Source organism: Tripterygium wilfordii, chromosome 10, assembly GCF_013401445.1.
Source record: "Tripterygium wilfordii isolate XIE 37 chromosome 10, ASM1340144v1, whole genome shotgun sequence".
Lineage (NCBI taxonomy): Eukaryota > Viridiplantae > Streptophyta > Magnoliopsida > Celastrales > Celastraceae > Tripterygium > Tripterygium wilfordii.
The window spans coordinates 8,351,623-8,370,660 of NC_052241.1; the positions used below are offsets into that span (position 1 = coordinate 8,351,623).

General features: G+C 35.3%; 2 protein-coding genes across 4 annotated transcripts; one reads left to right on the forward strand and one right to left on the reverse strand.

Annotated features, from left to right (window-relative positions):
* Window positions 1–3,803: 3,803 nt before the first annotated feature.
* On the forward strand, window positions 3,804–7,603 carry LOC120007763 (protein CHUP1, chloroplastic). 3 transcript variants are annotated; one of them, XM_038858188.1, is made up of 5 exons: window positions 3,804–3,995; window positions 4,534–4,743; window positions 4,840–4,952; window positions 5,575–6,354; window positions 6,439–7,603. In XM_038858188.1, the coding sequence occupies exons 2-5, from the start codon at window positions 4,596–4,598 to the stop codon at window positions 7,321–7,323; spliced, it is 1,926 nt and encodes a 641-aa protein (XP_038714116.1). In that variant the 5' UTR covers window positions 3,804–3,995; window positions 4,534–4,595; the 3' UTR covers window positions 7,324–7,603. The 3 variants fall into 3 exon arrangements, with proteins under 3 accessions (XP_038714116.1, XP_038714118.1, XP_038714117.1); XM_038858190.1 differs by having other exon boundaries at window positions 4,539–4,743; XM_038858189.1 differs by lacking the exon at window positions 3,804–3,995 and adding an exon at window positions 4,026–4,121.
* A 7,146-nt stretch (window positions 7,604–14,749) lies between these two features.
* On the reverse strand, window positions 14,750–15,325 carry LOC120007346 (putative ubiquitin-like-specific protease 1B). The gene is made up of 2 exons (XM_038857542.1): window positions 14,970–15,325; window positions 14,750–14,894 (listed from the first exon to the last, which is right to left on the reverse strand). The coding sequence occupies exons 1-2, from the start codon at window positions 15,233–15,235 to the stop codon at window positions 14,750–14,752; spliced, it is 411 nt and encodes a 136-aa protein (XP_038713470.1). The 5' UTR covers window positions 15,236–15,325.
* Window positions 15,326–19,038: the final 3,713 nt, after the last annotated feature.

The following is a 19,038-nucleotide window of genomic DNA, read 5'->3' on the forward strand; positions in this document are numbered from 1 at the left end:
ACTTTTCATTTTTTTTGTTTGATTGAAAATTATTTTCCTTTATTTTTTTGTTGAATTTTGCTCTTGCTAGAAGTTTATTCTCTTGGAATATGGTATGAGTAAGTTCAATACTTCATTTGTTTTATCAATCGTTTGGTACTTTAACTCCATTGTTATTGGATTTGGAGGAAATATATACTTATACAATGTTTGATTAGAACATTATGTACAATGTGAGAATGCTCAAATCAAATGACCCAGTTGGATTCAACATCATTGATGTGCTTGCTTGGGGTTCCATTGGTCATATTATTGCTTACTACATCGCATCTTTCTTTGTCTTTGTATAGTACTTAGTGTTATTTACTTTATTTTGGTATTTTATTTAATGTTGTTACTGGACTGCCCTTTATCATTATTTATCGACAAAGGAAGAATGAGAAAGAGTAGAGAATATGGGTCAAACAATTGATAATCCATTTAGCAATTCGAACACATACTCATGACCAAAATAATGATAAAGTGCGCATAAGAATTCTACTAAGACGATGCTCTTTTTGATCAGCAATATCAAGTAGAAAAAGTAACTCAACGAGATCTTTTTCATTTGAATCACTTGAATCCATGTGGCCATCCATTATTTAGTAAAGAAATTGTCAGAAAAAAAAGGGTAGAGTCTAGTATGGTGGAAGTGTGAAATAGATTGGTTTGTACAATAATTTCAATTTAATAGCGGGGTCCATAATGAGTTCAGTTTAACAGCTCAACTATACAATTCGTGATATACAAATACAAAGTTAATATTGTGTATCGATACCATAGAGTACTAATTTATACAATACTATAGACCTGAAACTGAGAGAAAATATGTCCACTATTCAGACCATCCACGTAGGCAGTATGTTTAGTGTTTATCTGCCAAGTGGAAAATATTTCTCTTAAAAGAAATCTTAAAAAAAACTATATTTAATGTGTTGTCTCAAAGTCATTCGTCGATTTTTCACTTAGGCTATCATACATGGTTGAAAATTAGCGTGCGCATTTAATGAATTTAATTAAAAGCTGTGTTCCTGCCCAATAAAAAAAAACTTTGGCCTAATAATATTGTATATGATACATAAACCATGTTTTCTCCTCCTATCGTTTGTCTCAAAGAATTAAATGCTTGCAGCCATTAATATTGTGTATGTTTTCTCCTCCTATCACTTGTCTCAAATAATTAAATGTTTGCAGTCAAGAGGACATTATCTTTCAACAGCAGAGTTGTAAACTTCTCAACAGGTGCTTACATTAAAGCGAATGCGGCCATATACGTTAAATCTCTTAATTAACTTGAAAAAACTTACTCTACAAGTTACACTTAATCATCTATATACATGAACTTCCCATTATTACACACCTAGTTGCACACCTATAAATAGTAGTTTCCTAATCACAGTATGAACTTGCAAAACCAGAACATGGGTCTTCCTTAGAAAAACTTCGGCCAAGTACTCTAAACTGGGTGGTCAATGTTTGGATTATGTGAAAATGGAACTCGATGAATGTGCGCAACAACAACAAACTTTTAAGTGTCGTAATCGTCCTCCTGGATGCCAATGTAAGTGCACTAGAACCTTATATATATGATGGTATGAATTTACTTTACAAACTAAAAAACTAACATTGGTGTGAATGTTCAAATGTCAGGAACTTGGGAATAAAAGGAAGATCAATGAATAAGGAATGAGAGCATGAGGTAATTCGATTTTTGCGCTTTGCAAAGAGCAAAAGTGACTCCCCCAACCCACATACCCGATAACAAGGAGGACTTGTGGTATAATTACTCTATAAGCATGCATTTGGTCTTATGCATGTGTTCATATATAGGAAATTAAATAGAATAGCACACTTGCAGCCTACTACCGAAGTGAGCAAGATATTCGAGCATGATATTCCATTGCATGATGATTGTTGTGTGGTTATAGAAGGAGGGGGGAAAAGACAAGATATAGCATTGTGAGAGATTTCCAAGGGAACAATGCACTTGAATGTGGACCTACATCACAAGAAAATGATGAGGAAAAAAAAGGGGACCGTGTATAACTCGCAGTCTATCGCGGTGACTGGCAGCGCCCATGCCAACTATTTATACGATACTAAGCAGTTGTTTAATAACCAATGTTTTTAATACAATAAAGTTATTGTTTACTGTTACTCGATACAAATAAAGTCATTGAATTAACAATGATGGTATCAATCTATTTGCTAACTCTTTTTGACAGTAGAAGAAATTTTAAAAAACCATATGAAGTTAATCAATTTCTGTGTACCTTGATTTGCAGTGGAAAAGAGTACACAATCAAAGCATTTTTAGATACATGTACCAGTATCGAAGAGTAATATGATTTAATGACAAAGAACAACCTAATGGTGTTGTCACCGAATAGGTATTCATAGGTTCCAAGCGATGAATGTAAAGGACAATCAAATTGGTAATGGCGAGTACCATTATGTCATTTGCTTTGTCTAACTTAACTATGAGTTGATAGTAAACCATGATAATGAATAATTTCCATTACATGATTAAGATTATAGTATGTTACTATAACTCTATATATTGTCTCCTAAATGTTTCATGAATCGTAACTTGAAATTTTATTAATCAATATTCATACATGACCCGTGTAGCATGGGTACGGACCTAGTTTATGCTGTATTGCTCACTTTCACATAAAAAGAAAACAATATACATCACTACACTACAAATGTGGTGGGACCTCCCTGTAGATTGATGCACCATACTACACTATTGATTCTTGTTAATATTATAAATTGTTTCCAATTTATTTTTCTATTTATTTAAATTAGTTTAGTTAATTGAGTTTATTGGATTGATGGAATTAGTTTAGTTAATTGAGTTTATTGGATTGATGGAATGGATCGAGAGGAGGAGGCGGCCGTGTAAACTCAGTAGTATCTGATTAAATATGTAAAAGTTATTTATTTTAAATTTTTAGTTTAAAGGTTAATATGTCATTGTATATAAGGATATTTATGTAAACTAAAAATAAATAAAAAGTGATATAAATATAATATTTTTATAGTGTGCAGATAAAATTGCTCTTATCAAAATTGTCAATCAAACGCACCCCATATTTATTAAAACATAAAAATACAATAACTTTTAATGTTGAATTATAATCACTTGAAGTCTTGAACTGATAACTTCATGGTTGCAATTAGAATCATTTTATTAAAGTTTTTCCACCTTTAAAAAAGGAAAGTAAATTTTACATATTATCTAATTATAAACAATAAAGTATTGGACCACTTTTACTACAATAGCCAAGACAAAATATTTCCAGACAAGACAAGATAAAATAATATATAAAAAAATATTATAAATTGACAAACCCCTTCATATAAATCCAACTAGAATAATGGAGGGAAACCAGATTGAAAAGGCCGGATAATTAGGGAGGCCAATCATGTTCCCCTAAAATTAAATTTTAAAAACTTGTAAATCTTATTTGGATTTCCAAAATGATATGTATCCATAATTATCCATAATCTATGTGACATGCTAATTCTAAATGGTCTTCACGCTTTTTTTTCATGCCACCTAGTTATTATGATCCCCACATTTTCCTTATGTCACCTAATTATAGGCAGTTTATGGATGCATAAATTATGGATATGTAGTGTTTATGTTTGGATTTTCATTGTTTTATCGTTTTGTTTTTTAATATATTTTGTTTTCCTTGTTGTTTATCAACTGCTAGTCAGGACCAACTTTTTGAAAATGATATTCAAGATGGCATGAGACTATTAGAGTTAAGACAACACCCAACAACCTGGGTTTTTATTTTCTTATTAAAGATTGGATCTTTAATGCAACTAATTGTCATGTTCTAGCGAGAGAGAGAGACAAAACCATAAATCAATAAGAGATTTGAAAGACCACACGTAAGACGTTACTTTTTCTTCTGGCTCCGCGTTTATTCCATGCGTTTGGGAATCTTCTCTCTCTAAAAGTAAGTTCTCTGTTTTTCTCTTAAATTCAACACAAAATAGTTGTGGGTTATGATTTTTTTTGTTCATGTTGCTCCTTTTGCCTTAACTTTGATGGGTATTTTTTTTTTCTGCAATTCTCTTTATGGGTATGTAGTTTCTCTCCTATGTTGCGGAAGGCCTAAATTGAAATGGGTTGTGCTCCTTTTCGGTGTTTATTATTTGTTTTGGGATCAATTAGAAGGGCGGATGGGTTTCTTATTTTGAGGCATAAGCATCTGTGTTTTGATATGCTTGTTTTGCTGATTTTTGGGTCTGTGTTATTTAATTATGATGTGCTGTGTGAATTTTTCTCCTTTTTCTTTCTTTTTCTGTTCCTTTTTTTTTTCATTCGTTTTGTTTGTTATGGATCAGGAGGACTTGTTTTTCTTTTAAAAAATTTATTTTTATGATCATCCTTCCAGAGCTAGCTTCAATCCTCAATATGTTTATTGTTTTGATTTGGAGTTCTTGTGTTGTTTAATTGATTGTGTTCTTGTTCATGTTTGTGATTTTTGATAGCCTAGATGGAGGGTGATGTTGAAGAAGACCTATGATCTGTCTCTGTGTCTGGCTTCGTAGTTATGGCAACAAGAGAGAAAAAAGACATAAACCCTCTTTTAGTGAAATTTGGAATAGCTTTTGCTCTTTCTTTTGCTGGATTTCTCTATAGTCGCTTTATAACCAAGAAAGTCAAACCCTCCTTGCCTCCTCCCTCGCCGCGCACATCAGGTCTGCCATTTTTGCCTCAATTAGTCTTTAAGGTTTTAGTTTTTTAGGGATTTGTTTTTTTCAGTTCATATCTTTAATCGTTTCATATGTTTGTAGATCCTCGCAGGGAAGTCAATTCGGTCGGAAGAGCTCACTGTAGAGATGATCATCATAACTTGAATAAAATGCCCAACTCCTTCAGTGATGTTCCAGTTTCAGCTGAAATACATGTGAGTTATGGTGGATTCCAAATCTTAATCAAAATCACAAATTGATGTTTATCCTTCAAAGTAATTTATTTATCTAATTGTTAAAGTGTAAAGTGTAAATATATTTGGGATGGGTATAAAGCATATTTCAATCTATCAACTGATATCCGTAAATAGATGAAGAATGGCTATATTAGCACATTTTGAATCAATTATAAATTCTTATTTTCATTTTGATCTGGTATTGGTGTTGTGACATTGCTTTGTTTAGTTATTGGCGTATGAAGGTGAGGAAACGAGGAAAGGTAACTGAATGTTAAATAAGTTCCTCCAGCGTTTCCATCTCCGAGTGATTATCTTCTTGTTTTCCTTGACCATCCAATGTTAACGGAAACATAACTATTTTCAATCTTCCTAATGTGAGATTGTCTGTAGGAATCTTGTGGTAAATGGTAGACATTAGAAAATTTCCATGCTAATTCAAACCTTTGTCTTCCTGTAAGTTATGGTTATCTGAATTTGGGAAGGATAAAGCAAATATTGTCCCAGCCTCGTTGAGCTCTGAGAGTTAAACCAGTGTCCGAGCATGCTTTGCCTGCATTTAACTTGGTGAAGCTAACATTTCTTGTGTTCTGTCTTGCAGGAAGAGACATACATGCCGAGGATTGCTGTTGAAAGTTCTACAGTTGGTATTTCTCCAAATAGTGGACACAGTGTAGATAAAGACGGGTTCCTCTTGCCTGAGTTTGATGATCTTGTCAAGGAATACGACTTTTCTGCCACAACAGCTTCATTTTCACCAAGAAAAGATGTAGACACACCTAGGTCATATGTACAAACTCCCAGAGCATTTAGAACCGCAGAAAAGGATGATTATGAGCAGGAGATCAGACAACTACAGAGCATGGTTAGAATGCTTCAAGAAAGGGAGAGGAGTCTGGAGGTGCAGTTGCTTGAGTATTATGGTCTTAGAGAGCAAGAAACAGCCATGATGGAGCTCAAAAACCGAGTGCACATAAGCAATATGGAGTCCAAGCTTTTCACGTTAAAGGTTGAGTCCTTACAGGCAGATAATCGAAGACTACAGGCACAAGTGGCTGATCATGCGAAAGTTGTGTCTGAACTTGATGCTGCAAGAGTGAAAATTAAGATGCTTAAAAAGAAACTAAGGTCTGAAGCTGAACAGAATAAGGAACAGATATTGGCCCTTAAGAAGAGGGTTGATAGGTTGCCGGACCAAGATCTTAAGGCTGCTGCTAGTGATCAGGATATACAATTGAAGTTGCAAAGGCTAAAGGGTTTGGAAACTGATGCAGAACAGTTGAGGAAATCAAATTTAAAACTGCAGCAGGAAAATTCTGATTTGGCACATCGGTTAGAGTCCACGCAAATCCTTGCAAACTCTGTTTTGGAAGATCCAGAGGTGATTAGTTCAATCTTGGTTGAAATTTTCCTTTATGTGTAATTCATTACTATAGAATTTATATTTCTGGATCCATTTGTTCAGACAGAAGAGTTGAGGAAAGCTATCATTCATTTTGGACAAGAAAATGAAGAGCGCACCAGGGAAATTGAGCAACTACAAGCAGATCGATGCTCAGATGTTGAAGAACTAGTCTATCTCAAGTGGATTAATGCTTGCTTGCGATATGAGTTGCGGAATTATCAACCCCCTTCTGGAAAAACCGCAGCAAGAGACCTAAGCAAAACATTGAGCCCCAAGTCTGAGGAGAAGGCCAAGCAACTAATACTTGAATATGCAAAAACTGAAGGGGCAAGGGAAAAGGGAATTGACTTACTGGATTTTGATTCCGACCAGTGGTCATCATCCCAAGCTTCCTATCTAACAGACTCTGGAGAGCATGATGATTCTTCTGTTGATCATTCTTCCGATATCAAAACTACATCTTCAATCAAGCATAAGTACATTAGTAAGCTTCGAAGACTTTTGCTGGGTAAAGACGAACATCACCATCATCGCCGTACTTTGTCTGCTGACAAAGTTGTATACCATGAAGACAATGTTTCTCGTCTTTCCAGTTCTGTTACTTCAGCAGGAACCGATGCTGCGGCAGAAATGCAATTTACCAAATCAAGAACTCCATCTCAGAGTTCATCGAGAAAATCCATGGATTTTCACAGGTTGACTGTCATGAATGCAGATAATATTAAGCATATGAGTATTCAAAGAAACAGTGATGTTGGGTCTTGTGGATCCAGCAGTGTAAGGTGGGGTAGAGGTTCTTGTGATTCTATAGAGGAAAATCAACTTGACCGGAGGTCAGATTGCACTGAGAAATCTGATTTGTTAAAGTTTGCTGAAGCTTTGAAGACCTCTCATAGTCGAACAGGAACGGTACACAAAAAATCATTATCATATAGTTTTGGTTGATAGTTTGACACATAGTGACAGCTTAATAATCATGTCACTTTGTAATAGCACGGAACTTCAAGTTAAGGATCTACAGGTTAATTAAAATGCACTGCACAGTATACCAAGAATCGTCTAGAAACTAATTTTGCTGAAGAAAGCATGATTGTTGCTAATTAATGAGTGCTTTTGGCAGTTTAAAATAATGTATCAGAAAAACAGTTATTTTAGTATTGTTTTAGTTAATTTGTAAATAACCACGAATAATACACTTTTATTCTCTTATCTCTGTTTCTTTTTTTGATGCTGCTCAGTTAAATTTGATCAAATAAAGTCTATGGGGGTGTATGTGTTTATTTAAGTGTCTTAAATTAGTGATCTTGAGTTGTTTCTCTCCTCTCTGATCTGTAGATGTATCATCTGTTTTTATTACATCCTTTTGTGGTACATAGCTTTGAATATTTTTCTTCCTTTTCGGACTAAAGGTGGGCAACTGTGTAACTCTCTATTCATCTCTCTGTATATCTATGTACACGTTGTGTTGTTTGTTTTTATTTTTAGATGCTGATATGGATGAGTGATTCTTATATTTTTTGAAATTGAATGTCTTGGTTATGGTTCACTTTAGCTTCAAGTGCATAGAACTAGCCACTGATTTGGGAATTGAATGTCTTCTCTTAATGCAACAGTAACTATGAATGAATATGCTCTTTTTTTTTGTCTGGGTATGAATATGCTTTTGCTTGTGATGTTTGTGTCTGCAAGAACCTATTGGCTAATAAGAACTCGAGGCTCTTTTCTGGGTGTTGTGGTTCGATTTTTGGGTTCTCAGAAGTTGTGAAATGTGTACTTTTTTTCTATTGCATTATCAGGTTGCCTACATTTATTTTTCTTGGAAGATATTGAACCAGTTGATGCTCGATGATGCAGAGATTTTCATTTTCTTCACAATTTACAGACTAGTTAATCCCAATATGCTGCTATGAAACAGTATCATGGGGACCCATTTTTTAACTCTAGTTGCTGCATGATCAGTGCGGAAACATGGGCAAGAAGCAGCCCCTGGTGGTGTAAAACAGATTACAGTGCCTGTTGGGCTATGATGGACTTTTTATTAGTCAATTTTTTTGTTTTCTTGGCTGGAAAATTCTGCATAGTGTCTTTTAGAGATGGCAAAAAAAACCGATCTGAGCACTATTCGCAGGGTATCCGATCCGTTTAAACTCGAAAACCGATCCTATAGGTTTTGAAAACGGTTTTGGTTTTCAAACCCGTCATAGTTTAGGGTCGGGTTTGGTTTTTGATGCTGGGTTTAAGGTACCCGAACTGTTTAATAAAAATATCCATTATAGTAATAATTTTATAAATCATCTATAAAGGTATACTACTAGGATATTAAATTATAACATGATATAGCATATTAAAACATATATATTTATAGAAGCATACTAATAAAACTATAAATTAGACTAATTTGAATTATAAAATCATAATTAATATAAATCATACTCAATATTCATTTATATTAATATAATCATTAAAGAAAAAATAAAAATATTAAAAGTTAAATGGTAAACGGGTATCCGATGATAAACGGTTATGGAACGGTTCCGGGTTTAGAAATTTAAATGGTTTTTTAAATGATTTTGGAACGGTTTTGATATAGAGTATATTAAATGGAAACGGCTTTGGTATTTCCTAAATGGAAGAGTCCCTGACCCGTTACCATCCCTAGTTTCTCTTCAGTTTCTAAGTAAAATACCTGTAATGAATCAAGTTTGCTGTTGCAGTTGATTTGATTTATTAAAAAAATAAACAAAACAGTCCAGTAGAAAGCTCCTGTTCAATTGAAATAAGAGGAAATATTATGCATTGATACAAACAATCAAACACATATTTATATGCAAAAATTTCTGAATATTTCATTAATTCACATAAACAATTTATATTCTAATAGTAATACATAACTAGTCAATTAGTCCAGTTTGATCATAAAACTTCAAAGCAGAGCACAACAACAGAACTTGTAATAATCTGCTTTCAGAAGTCCATCTCTTGTGGTTCTGGATCTTCAACTTCAATGTGTTTCTTTGAAAGAGCATTCTTCCTGATCTGCTTGTTTTCTCTCCTCCTTTGATGGCTTACCATCTCCTCCGCAGTCATGCTTACAACTTCCTCTGGTGTGACCTTTCCACGAAGTACCTTCCTCCTCAAGTCAGGATTTTTGGGATCCTTTAAATTGAACAATATGGATCTGTACATGAGTTTGTTTGGGCCATTGAATGAACCCATCGCCTTAAACATCATGGACTCGATCTTTGTTGCCAAAACAGTTGGGTCGATTTCACTCTCTCCACCGGCCTCAGCAACAGCTTTAGAGAGAGAATCCAGAACAACTTCTCTCACTTTGTCTCCTGAGATATCGATATTGCAGGGGCTGGTAAGGGAAACCTTTTTTTTTAGTCGGAGAGATCGTTGCAGCATCGGACTTCGGCTCTGTCGGTTTTCGTGGAAGCTTGAGACGGATAACGAGGCTTCCTCGGACAACGGTCTTGGTCTCTCTGGTATCATCGTTTCCTCTAACGATTTTCTTGCTCTGTTTGGAATCCTGATAATCAGAGCAGCGCCTGTTCTTTGATTTCTGAATCAGGGCAACGGCAGCATTGCGAATTTTGAGGATGGGATGCTTCGTGAGAGGGAAGAGCATCTTCGGAAGCAGAGTTGTTTCAACAAGATTGGGCGTCGCCAGGAAGTCTTCGAGCCGTTTCAGGGCGTCGAGGCAACGGAAAACCTCTGGACCACACGGGGAGACCCTGTTGAGTGCAGAAGCAGCAACGGCAGCCTTCCTTGTGACGTCAATCAGACCCAGAAACTCGATTTCCATCTCAGTTAGCGCTGTTCTTTTGATGAAACAGAGTGAGAGAGACTGCCAAACAGAAAGCAATCTTGTTCTTCAAGACAGTAATAGTAGTAACTGGAACTGAAGAGAGTGAGTGATTATATATACGTATTAGGTAGGTTTATAGGATTTCTAAGGAAGGAATCCTAATTACCAAGTTCAAAGGAACCGACTTTCTTTGTAATTAGGAATAGGATTCGTTGGGGGCAGAGACGTTAATTTAACGCGGCGAGGCTGGGTTTTTTTGGCTTTTTGTCAAAAGAATCCGACCCTGTTAGTGTTGTTGTCACCCGACCCGGTATTATCTAGGCCCTCATATTGCTATTGGGTTTTTTTGAAAAATAACCCTCGTTTATAAACATTTTTTAAATCTAACCCATCTTTTTAAAACACTTAAATATAACTCTTTTGACAAAGGAAATGATATTCATATCCTTTCACGTCTTTTGATGCACCACCTCTCTCTCTTAAACCCTAAAAATGATTTTCCCTCCCAAAAACACTCCTCTCCCTCTGCGAAACCACTCTCTCTCTCCTTCAAACCCAGTAAAACCGCCCATGTATACCTCTTTCATTCGAAATTTGTCACAGATATAGTGAAATCGATAAGCCAAAAGCTCAAATCTTCAAGGTTGAGTCAAATCTTCAAGGTTGAAGTATCGGGACGTATAAGCTCGGTAAGCTGCCATAGCGACGTCGTCGAAGACGCAAACGAGCCTAAAGTCGGCAACGCAATCTCCGAATTCGTTCCCCTAGAACATATAAGTGCTTACCGTGGTCGCTACTTGTCCAACCCTTCGTCTCCTACTTCAGCCAGTCTGCATTTTACCATACAACATCTTGTGCTAAAACATCTTGTCATTTAAGTCGAGAAGGAAGATAGCACCAAACTAAGGTTAGTGTAGTGCATTTTATGAGTTAATATACCAGTACAAATATTTCGTTGATAAATGATTTTTCGTTGATGTGAGACAAACTTTTCGTTGGTTACTTCGTTAGTTTTCGTTTAACTCAGACAATTTTTCGTTGATAAAACATTTATATGGTTGATAATATAACGATTTCAATGAAGTGGGTTTCTCACCCAACAACTTTAACCATGGCTAGATGTATAGCGCAGAAGATGTTCGACCAATCGTAAATGGCAGAAAGTTTACACTTACACTTCACCATTCTGTTAGTGTAATAAAAACTCCAGTAAATATTTTTCGTTGCTAAACTTGTGTATTTTCGTTGCTAAAGGTGTATATTTTGGTTGCTAAACGTGTGTAATCTCGTTGCTAAATGACTGTATTGTCGTTGATATCGACAGCTTTTTTAGTTGATAACTGTTTTACTTTTCTTATATCATACCAATTGCAGTTATTTCGTTGATAACTGTTTAAATTTTCGTTGCTAAACGTGTATAATTTGTGCCTGTTTCGTTGATAACCCTGTTACTTTTCGTTGAGTTTTTTGGTTGAATACTCACTTATTTTGTGATTCAGAAATGGAAGAGGTTAGCATATTGGTTCGTTATTGTGGGTCTTGGGAAAAGGTTGGTCTCAGTTATGCATATAAGGGTGGGAAGAGTAAGGGCATGATCATTCCAAATGACATTTCCTACAACCAATTATTGGATATGGTGTACGAATTGACGAATATCGATCGTCGGACACATAACATCCAATTGAAGTATATTTTCAATGTCCATGGTCCAACTGAACCTGTTGAGATTAAAGGTGACAGGGATGTTCATTTTTTTGTACGATGCAACAGCGACAAGAACATACCTGAGACATCTCTATGCATTTCAAACACTGATAGAGAGGTATATGATGATGATACTGAGGTAAATTTTGAGTTAAATAATGATCGATATGATATTGCAGATACAGAATTGTTTGAAGAACCTGACATAGTTGGATTCAACCGGAACATTGATGATCGTAACGAACCTCAAATAAATATATCAGAAGTTAACGCCAATGATCATACAACTGCCCAGGAAAATTTTTCTTCTGAAGGTAATGCTGGATTTGCCGGTTCTAATTCAATTGGTGCGTCACAAAGCTGTGGTAATATGATCTCACCTGTTGTACATGATGATTCATATGCTGTTTTGAAAGTCGGAGAAATATTTCCAGACAAGAAGAGCTTGTTTAAAAAGTTATGCATGCATGTGCTTCATTTGCACTTCGAATTCAAAGTGGCAAAATCGACAAAAACTCTTTTTGTTGTTCGATGCAAAGTAAGTGAATGCAAGTGGTGGCTTCGAGCAACGAGAGTTGATGACACTTGTTTTTTCGTCATAAAGGTATATCGTGACGAACATTTGTCTTCTTCTTGTTTTGAATTTCATGAAGCTCGTCAAGCAACAGGTTGGGTTGTGGGGGAATGCATTAAGTCTAAATATGAGGGGGTTAATTGCATTTATAGACCAAATGACATTGTCAAGGATTTTCAGAGAGTGCATGGAGTTTCAATCACTTATGGGAAAGCTTGGAGGGCTAGAGAAAGTGCCCTACATTCATTACATGGTACGCCAGAACAATCTTTTGCTGAACTTCCCTCTTTTTTTGCACAATTGGAATCAAACAATCCAGGAACGGTTACACATATTGAGTTGGATTCTATCAATCGATTCAAATACTGTTTCATGGCCATTGGACCATCATTAAGAGGTTTTCGTACTTGTATAAGACCTGTAATTTGTGTTGATGGAACTCATTTGAAAGGTAAGTATCTTGGAACATTATTTGTTGCCACATGTTTGGATGGAAACAACCAGGTTTATCCTTTGGCTTTTGGAGTAGGGGATTCAGAAAATGATGATGCGTGGACATGGTTCTTTGAAAAATTGAATGGAGCTATTGGAAGCATGGATTCACTTGTTTTTATATCGGACAGGAATGCAAGTATTGAAAAAACTATCCGGAGAGTTTTTCCAGAGGCCATACATGGTGTTTGTATGTATCACCTTGGTCAGAATTTGAAGTCCAAAAAGTTTAGTGATTCCGTCATCCCTCTATTCTACAAGGCAGCAAAGTCATACAATAAGGTGGAGTTTCACCATATCATGAATCAAATACTCAGATTCGATGCAGGTAATGTTTTCAAGTATTTAAGTGAAGCTGGTTTTGAGAAATGGTCTAGGGCGTATTTTCCTGGACAACGATATAACATCATGACAACAAATATAGCTGAATGCTTAAATGGAATATTGAGGGATGCTCGAACCTTACCTATTGCGAAGTTCATGGATCATCTACAATCTTTATTACAACGATGGTTTCATGAGAGACGATCAATAGCTCTTGAAATGAAAGGTGAACTGACTGACTATTACGATAAAGTTGCAGAAGAAAGAAGGAATAGGTATTTAAAGTAATTTAATTCTCGTTGATAACCTTGAGAAATTTCGTTGATGATTTGTTTATTTCGTTTAGAATTTAGTTATTTTGGTTGATAAAACTTCGAGAATTTTCATTGATGATTTAAATATTTCGTTTAGAATTTTGTTGTTGTAGTTGATAAAATGTATCGTTGATAACTTTGATGATTTTGGTTGATGATTTATATATTTCGTTGAGAATTTTGTGTTTTTCGTTGACTAAAGTTTCGTTGATAACTTTTATTTTCTCGTTGACTATTACAATTTTATCGTTGATAATTAAAATTTTGAAACTTTTCAGGGCTAGGGTCATGACTGTGGAGCCTATTAGTATAAATACTTTTCTTGTTAAAGATGGTGATGATGGAGGACAAGTGGATTTGGCCAGCAAGACTTGCTCCTACAGAGTTTTTGATATTGACCATATACCTTGCGTCCACGCCTTTGCAGCATGTAGAGTTAGAAAATTACCAATAATTTCATTGTGTTCGCAATATTATCGTACTGATATGCTGCTGCTGGCATACGCAGAACCAATCAACCCTGTCTTGAACACAGACGCTAATGTTCTAACTGAGGAATTGAGGGTTGTCTTGCCTCCAGAAACCAGGAGAAAAAGTGGACGACCAAAGAAACGTCGAATTCCATCATCCGGTGAGCAAATACAAAAAAGAAAATGCAGTCGTTGCAAACAAGATGGTCACAACCGTCAAACTTGTAGCGAGCCCATTTGTTTACACCCTAGCACGTCAGCACAATGAGAGTTATGATTGAACTTGGTCGTTGGTATTTATTTGTTAGGCTATCTCATGTTTCGTTGATAACTATTACTTGTAACGTTGATAAGTCTTACTGTTTCCGTTGGTAGTTATGTTATGGTGCATAGTTTTTCGTTGATAACTATTACTTGTAACGTTGATAAGTCTTACTGTTTCCGTTGGTAGTTATGTTATGGTGCATAGTTTTTCGTTGATAACTATTATTCGTAACGTTGATAAGTCTTACTGTTTCCGTTGGTAGTTATGTTATGGTGCATAGTTTTTCGTTGATAACTATTACTTGTAACGTTGATTACTCAAACTGTCTTCGTTGGTAAATATAGAATATCATATATATAAATGAAATAATTACAGTTGTTTATATTAAATAAACATAATATGTTAATCAAATAAAAATTACGTTCTCATCGTGCCCATTTTCCATGTCTCGACTGCAAATTTTTTCCTAATAAATCCCATGTCCTCAGGTTTCAAAATGGTCACGTCCTTATCGGCTGAGAGAATCTCTATGAATTTTATACAGAACATGCCGCAGTCCGAACTGAACGAAAAAGCAAGCGAAATTAGGTCAATTATTTATTAGAAGAATATTTATTAAAGGAATATCAAACCTTACCCATTTTGTTGTTGAGGAACTTCAGGTTGACGCTCTATGGTCCATGGAGATTCATCGTCGATGACGTTGGCCCGCTTCAGCATCTTGGGGATCAATGTTGCAATGGATTTCATTTCATTACTAAATGTCTCCTGTCTGGTGTGCTTGATAAGTGAATCATAACAAATGATCCTCTTTTCTTGAAGGTCTATCACACCAGCAGCCCAATGATCAGCAGTTATATTAATTGGGAAATAAACCCTATCCAAATTGGACCAAGAGACCATATTTTCCTTAGATCCGTCAACAAAATGCAGTAGAAGATCATCACGGTCCCAATGTGAAGGCTCATTGTTCTCTTCGTGCAATTTGTAACGGATGTTGAGATATGTCAGGAAAAAAAATTATGTTGAAATATCAACGAAAAAATATTTATGTTATCAACGAAAAAGTGTATATTATAAACGAAAAGTGTAATATAAATGTCAACCTAAACATAGATAAAATCAACGAGAATTAAAATACTTACATGAAAAGGTGTATTCATAATAGCACATTTTTGTCTGAAAATATCAGTATTATCAGACATTCTTTTACGAATGAACTCGAATGCAACGTCAAGATGCTGCAGAACATATTTATATCATTATAAGAAATAAAGTAAGTTTATCAACCATAAACACCAAAACAAATACAGTTATCAACCAAATCTATATGCATATATCAACCAAATCTATATGCATATATCAACCTAAATAGAAGCAGTAGTCAACGTAAAAGTAATTCAGTTATAAAAATAATTTAAAAACTTTCATTAACATAATAACTAATTTATAAATTTCTATATCATTAACAGAAAACGTAATATACAAATTAAGAGTTATAAGTGCGTACCGTGTCTAGTAGCCACTTGCTTTGGTCGATGATTGTATCAAACCAATCCTTTTTTGCATCAATTATTTTTAGATCAATTGTCTTATCATGATTGATGGGATTCTTAAAGAATTCATCCATTTCAACTTCCCATTCGTTAGGAAACTCTGAAATAGGATTGAACTCTGGGAGGATCTTTCTCTTCTTCTTGGAAGGGTCAGTATATGGTGACACTTGGTACGGACCCCTCTTCTTCAATCTTTTGCTCTGATACTGTTGACCTTCTGTTGCAAGCTTTGCCAACAAACGTAATTTATTAGCATCAGTATCATCCTCCTCATTAGCAATTGAACTACTCCCATCAACCATTTCTTCGACTGAGGCATCAACCAGTTCATCAGGTTGATCAACCTTAACTTCAGAGATACCAACCATAAATTCATTGGTATCAACCTTATCTGAAGTCATTGCAACCGTGTTGTCAACCATAAACGTAAGGTTATCAACCTTAAGTTCACTGTTATCAACTTCAAACTGGTAATTATCAACTTTATCATCAACCTTGATATCAACACTGTGACCCTTCTCAATTGCTACAGAAGGATTATCAAGATGACGATCATCATCATCAACAATCTCATCGACATGGGGGGCAACATAAAATCTATCTGCATCATCATCATCATCGGTTGTTTCAGTTGACAACTGATCCACCTTTTCAATAATATCGCTAATAACTTTATCAAAAACTTCTTTGGATTCAGTTGCCAAGTTCTCGTCCCCCTCGATGGATGTTATATTACCCTTCTCCAGGTGCCCAATTTCCACCTGCTCAGCTTCAACTTCATCTTTATCATCATTTAAAGAAGGCTTCTTCTTCATTGAAGCCTTCTTTCTCCTGGAAATCAGCTCTTCCAAACCCACTTTTTTCTTCTTCTCCAACTCTTGTAACTCTGATATTTCTTTGGCTGCCTTCGGCATTAAACGTGAGCTTCTTCTCAGAGTATTTTTCTTTACATGCTTCCCCTTTTTTATCGCCCTCATCTTCACAATCTTCCTCTTAAACCCCACGTTTTCTTCCTCTTCCTCAACTTTATCATGTGCAATTTTCTTTTCTTCTTCTTCTTTTTTGCTCAACTTCTGAGCAGATTTTAGGCTCACAATCTCGTGCTCAATAGAACTGAGTCTCACCGAGATATCATTTATCTTCCCATCCAGTTTATTTTCTAATGCAGCAAGAGTATCCTTGACCAATCCCCTGATCAACGAACTCACAAGCAATCCCATCTCAAATGTAGCATCTGACTTTTTAACTGAGCTGACATCAGAGTCAGCTCCAGGGTTCTTAATGGGTTGCTTGGCTTTCTTTGCCTTCTTTAACAAGACACCTACATTCCCTTCACAATTAAATGTATAGTCTTGCTCACTTTCTGAGTGTGTGTTGACCATTTCAAAGACTGTAACCTGAAGATGAAACAATAATATAATATAAAACATCTAAATATATTATCAACGTAAATATATATAATACCAACGTAAAATTATACAATACCAACGTAAATATATACAATATCAACGTAAAAAAATAAAATACCAACGTAAATATATACAATACCAACGTAAAATTATACAATACCAACGTAAATATATACCATACCAACGTAAATATATACAATGCCAACGTAAATATATACAATACCAACGTAAAATATATACAATACCAACGTAAAATTCTCAATAACAAATAAAACATCTAAATTGTAAATCATCAAACTAAACATTTTCATTATAAACCAGAAAAATATAATTACCTCATCCGCCTCCAATATATCGTTGACAGTCTTCGACTTTGGTGCCTTAGTTGATGACCATTTCAACATTCTAGGCAACAAATTTAGATCAACACAGTCTGCAAAACTTGCTGCAATACTTGGAATAACCTCGTATACCCATAGTTGGAAAGCCCAAGGAAAGCCCAGTAGATTGTACCATTCAAAATCATTCTGCTTGGCCTTAAATTTGTCGGACCTTCCAACAAGACAATTAGTTAGGGACTGTATTGTCTTCTTGTAGGACAAAGTCCCCCATGGGTACTTGTTGAACTCATCAACATAATCAACCAGCTTCAAGAAATCAACATCAATCAACAGCTTCACATCTCTACCTAAGAGTACATACTCAACAAAATATACAAGTGCCAACTTATATACATCTTCTGGATCTTGGCACTGCATAAAAGTCCTTCGTAACTCTTGGCATGAAATATGATAGCTTCCATTGAAATACTTATTCTGCAAGCCCACCCTAGGTTCACCAGACTTCTCCATCTCTTTCAAATATAATGAGATGTCTGGTAGGGAGTGACGCCTCAATCCAGTTATGAGGTTAAATTCTCTTATTGAAAAACTAGATTGTCTTCCACCAATCAAAAACACCAACTTCCCTTTCTTTTCATCCTCTTTTGATTGTACTTGCCGAATGAGGAGTTGGTGTACAATCTGTGGAGCCCATTTAATGTTTTTCAGTTGTAAGAAAGTACCAAAACAGGTTCCCCTAAACAAATTCAGCTGATCTTCGCTCAGCTTACTCCTGATATCGCTTATTGTTTCATGTAACTTTGAAAAAGAAAGAACCTTGGCACCAAATCTCTCGTTGATGGGAATCTTGTACGCCATTTTATGTCAAATCTGCATGTATATGAAAGGTGTAAAATAAGTTTATCAAACATAAACACAAAACCAAAACAGTTATCAACTAAATATATATGTATTTATCAACGAAAAAGTAATACAGTTCTCAACTAAAGAGTAATACAGTTCCCAACGAAAAAGTAATAAAGTTATCAACCTAAAAGTAATAAAGTTATCAACCTAAAAGTAATACAGTTATCAACCAAAAATTAATACAGTTATCAACCAAAAAGTAATAGAGTTATCAACCTAAATAAAAGCAGTTATCAACGAAAAAGGTACAAACTTTCATGAACAGTACAACAACTTTCTACGTGTACTGCAAAACTGATAACAACGTACATGCACGTCTTTACCAACGAAACCCAACACCCTATAAATATATGTTACACGCATGACTGTACTGTTTCACTAACATCTTCCAAAAATCTCATACATATGAACAAATATTCAAACACCGTAAATCCATGAAATGAAACTAACCTTAGAGTCGCGTTTGTTGTTGTTGTTGTTCATTCGTAAAAAAC

Coding starts and splice junctions, on each gene's coding strand:
- LOC120007763 (XM_038858188.1), top strand. CDS start 4,596: ATGGCAACAAGAGAGAAAAAAGACATAAACCCTCTTTTAGTGAAATTT. Junction 4,953..5,574: donor CAGTTTCAGCTGAAATACAT/GTGAGTTATGGT, acceptor TCTGTCTTGCAG/GAAGAGACATACATGCCGAG. Junction 6,355..6,438: donor CTGTTTTGGAAGATCCAGAG/GTGATTAGTTCA, acceptor CCATTTGTTCAG/ACAGAAGAGTTGAGGAAAGC.
- LOC120007346 (XM_038857542.1), bottom strand. CDS start 15,235: ATGGTCTCTTGGTCCAATTTGGATAGGGTTTATTTCCCAATTAATATA. Junction 14,895..14,969: donor GTTCCTCAACAACAAAATGG/GTAAGGTTTGAT, acceptor TTTTTCGTTCAG/TTCGGACTGCGGCATGTTCT.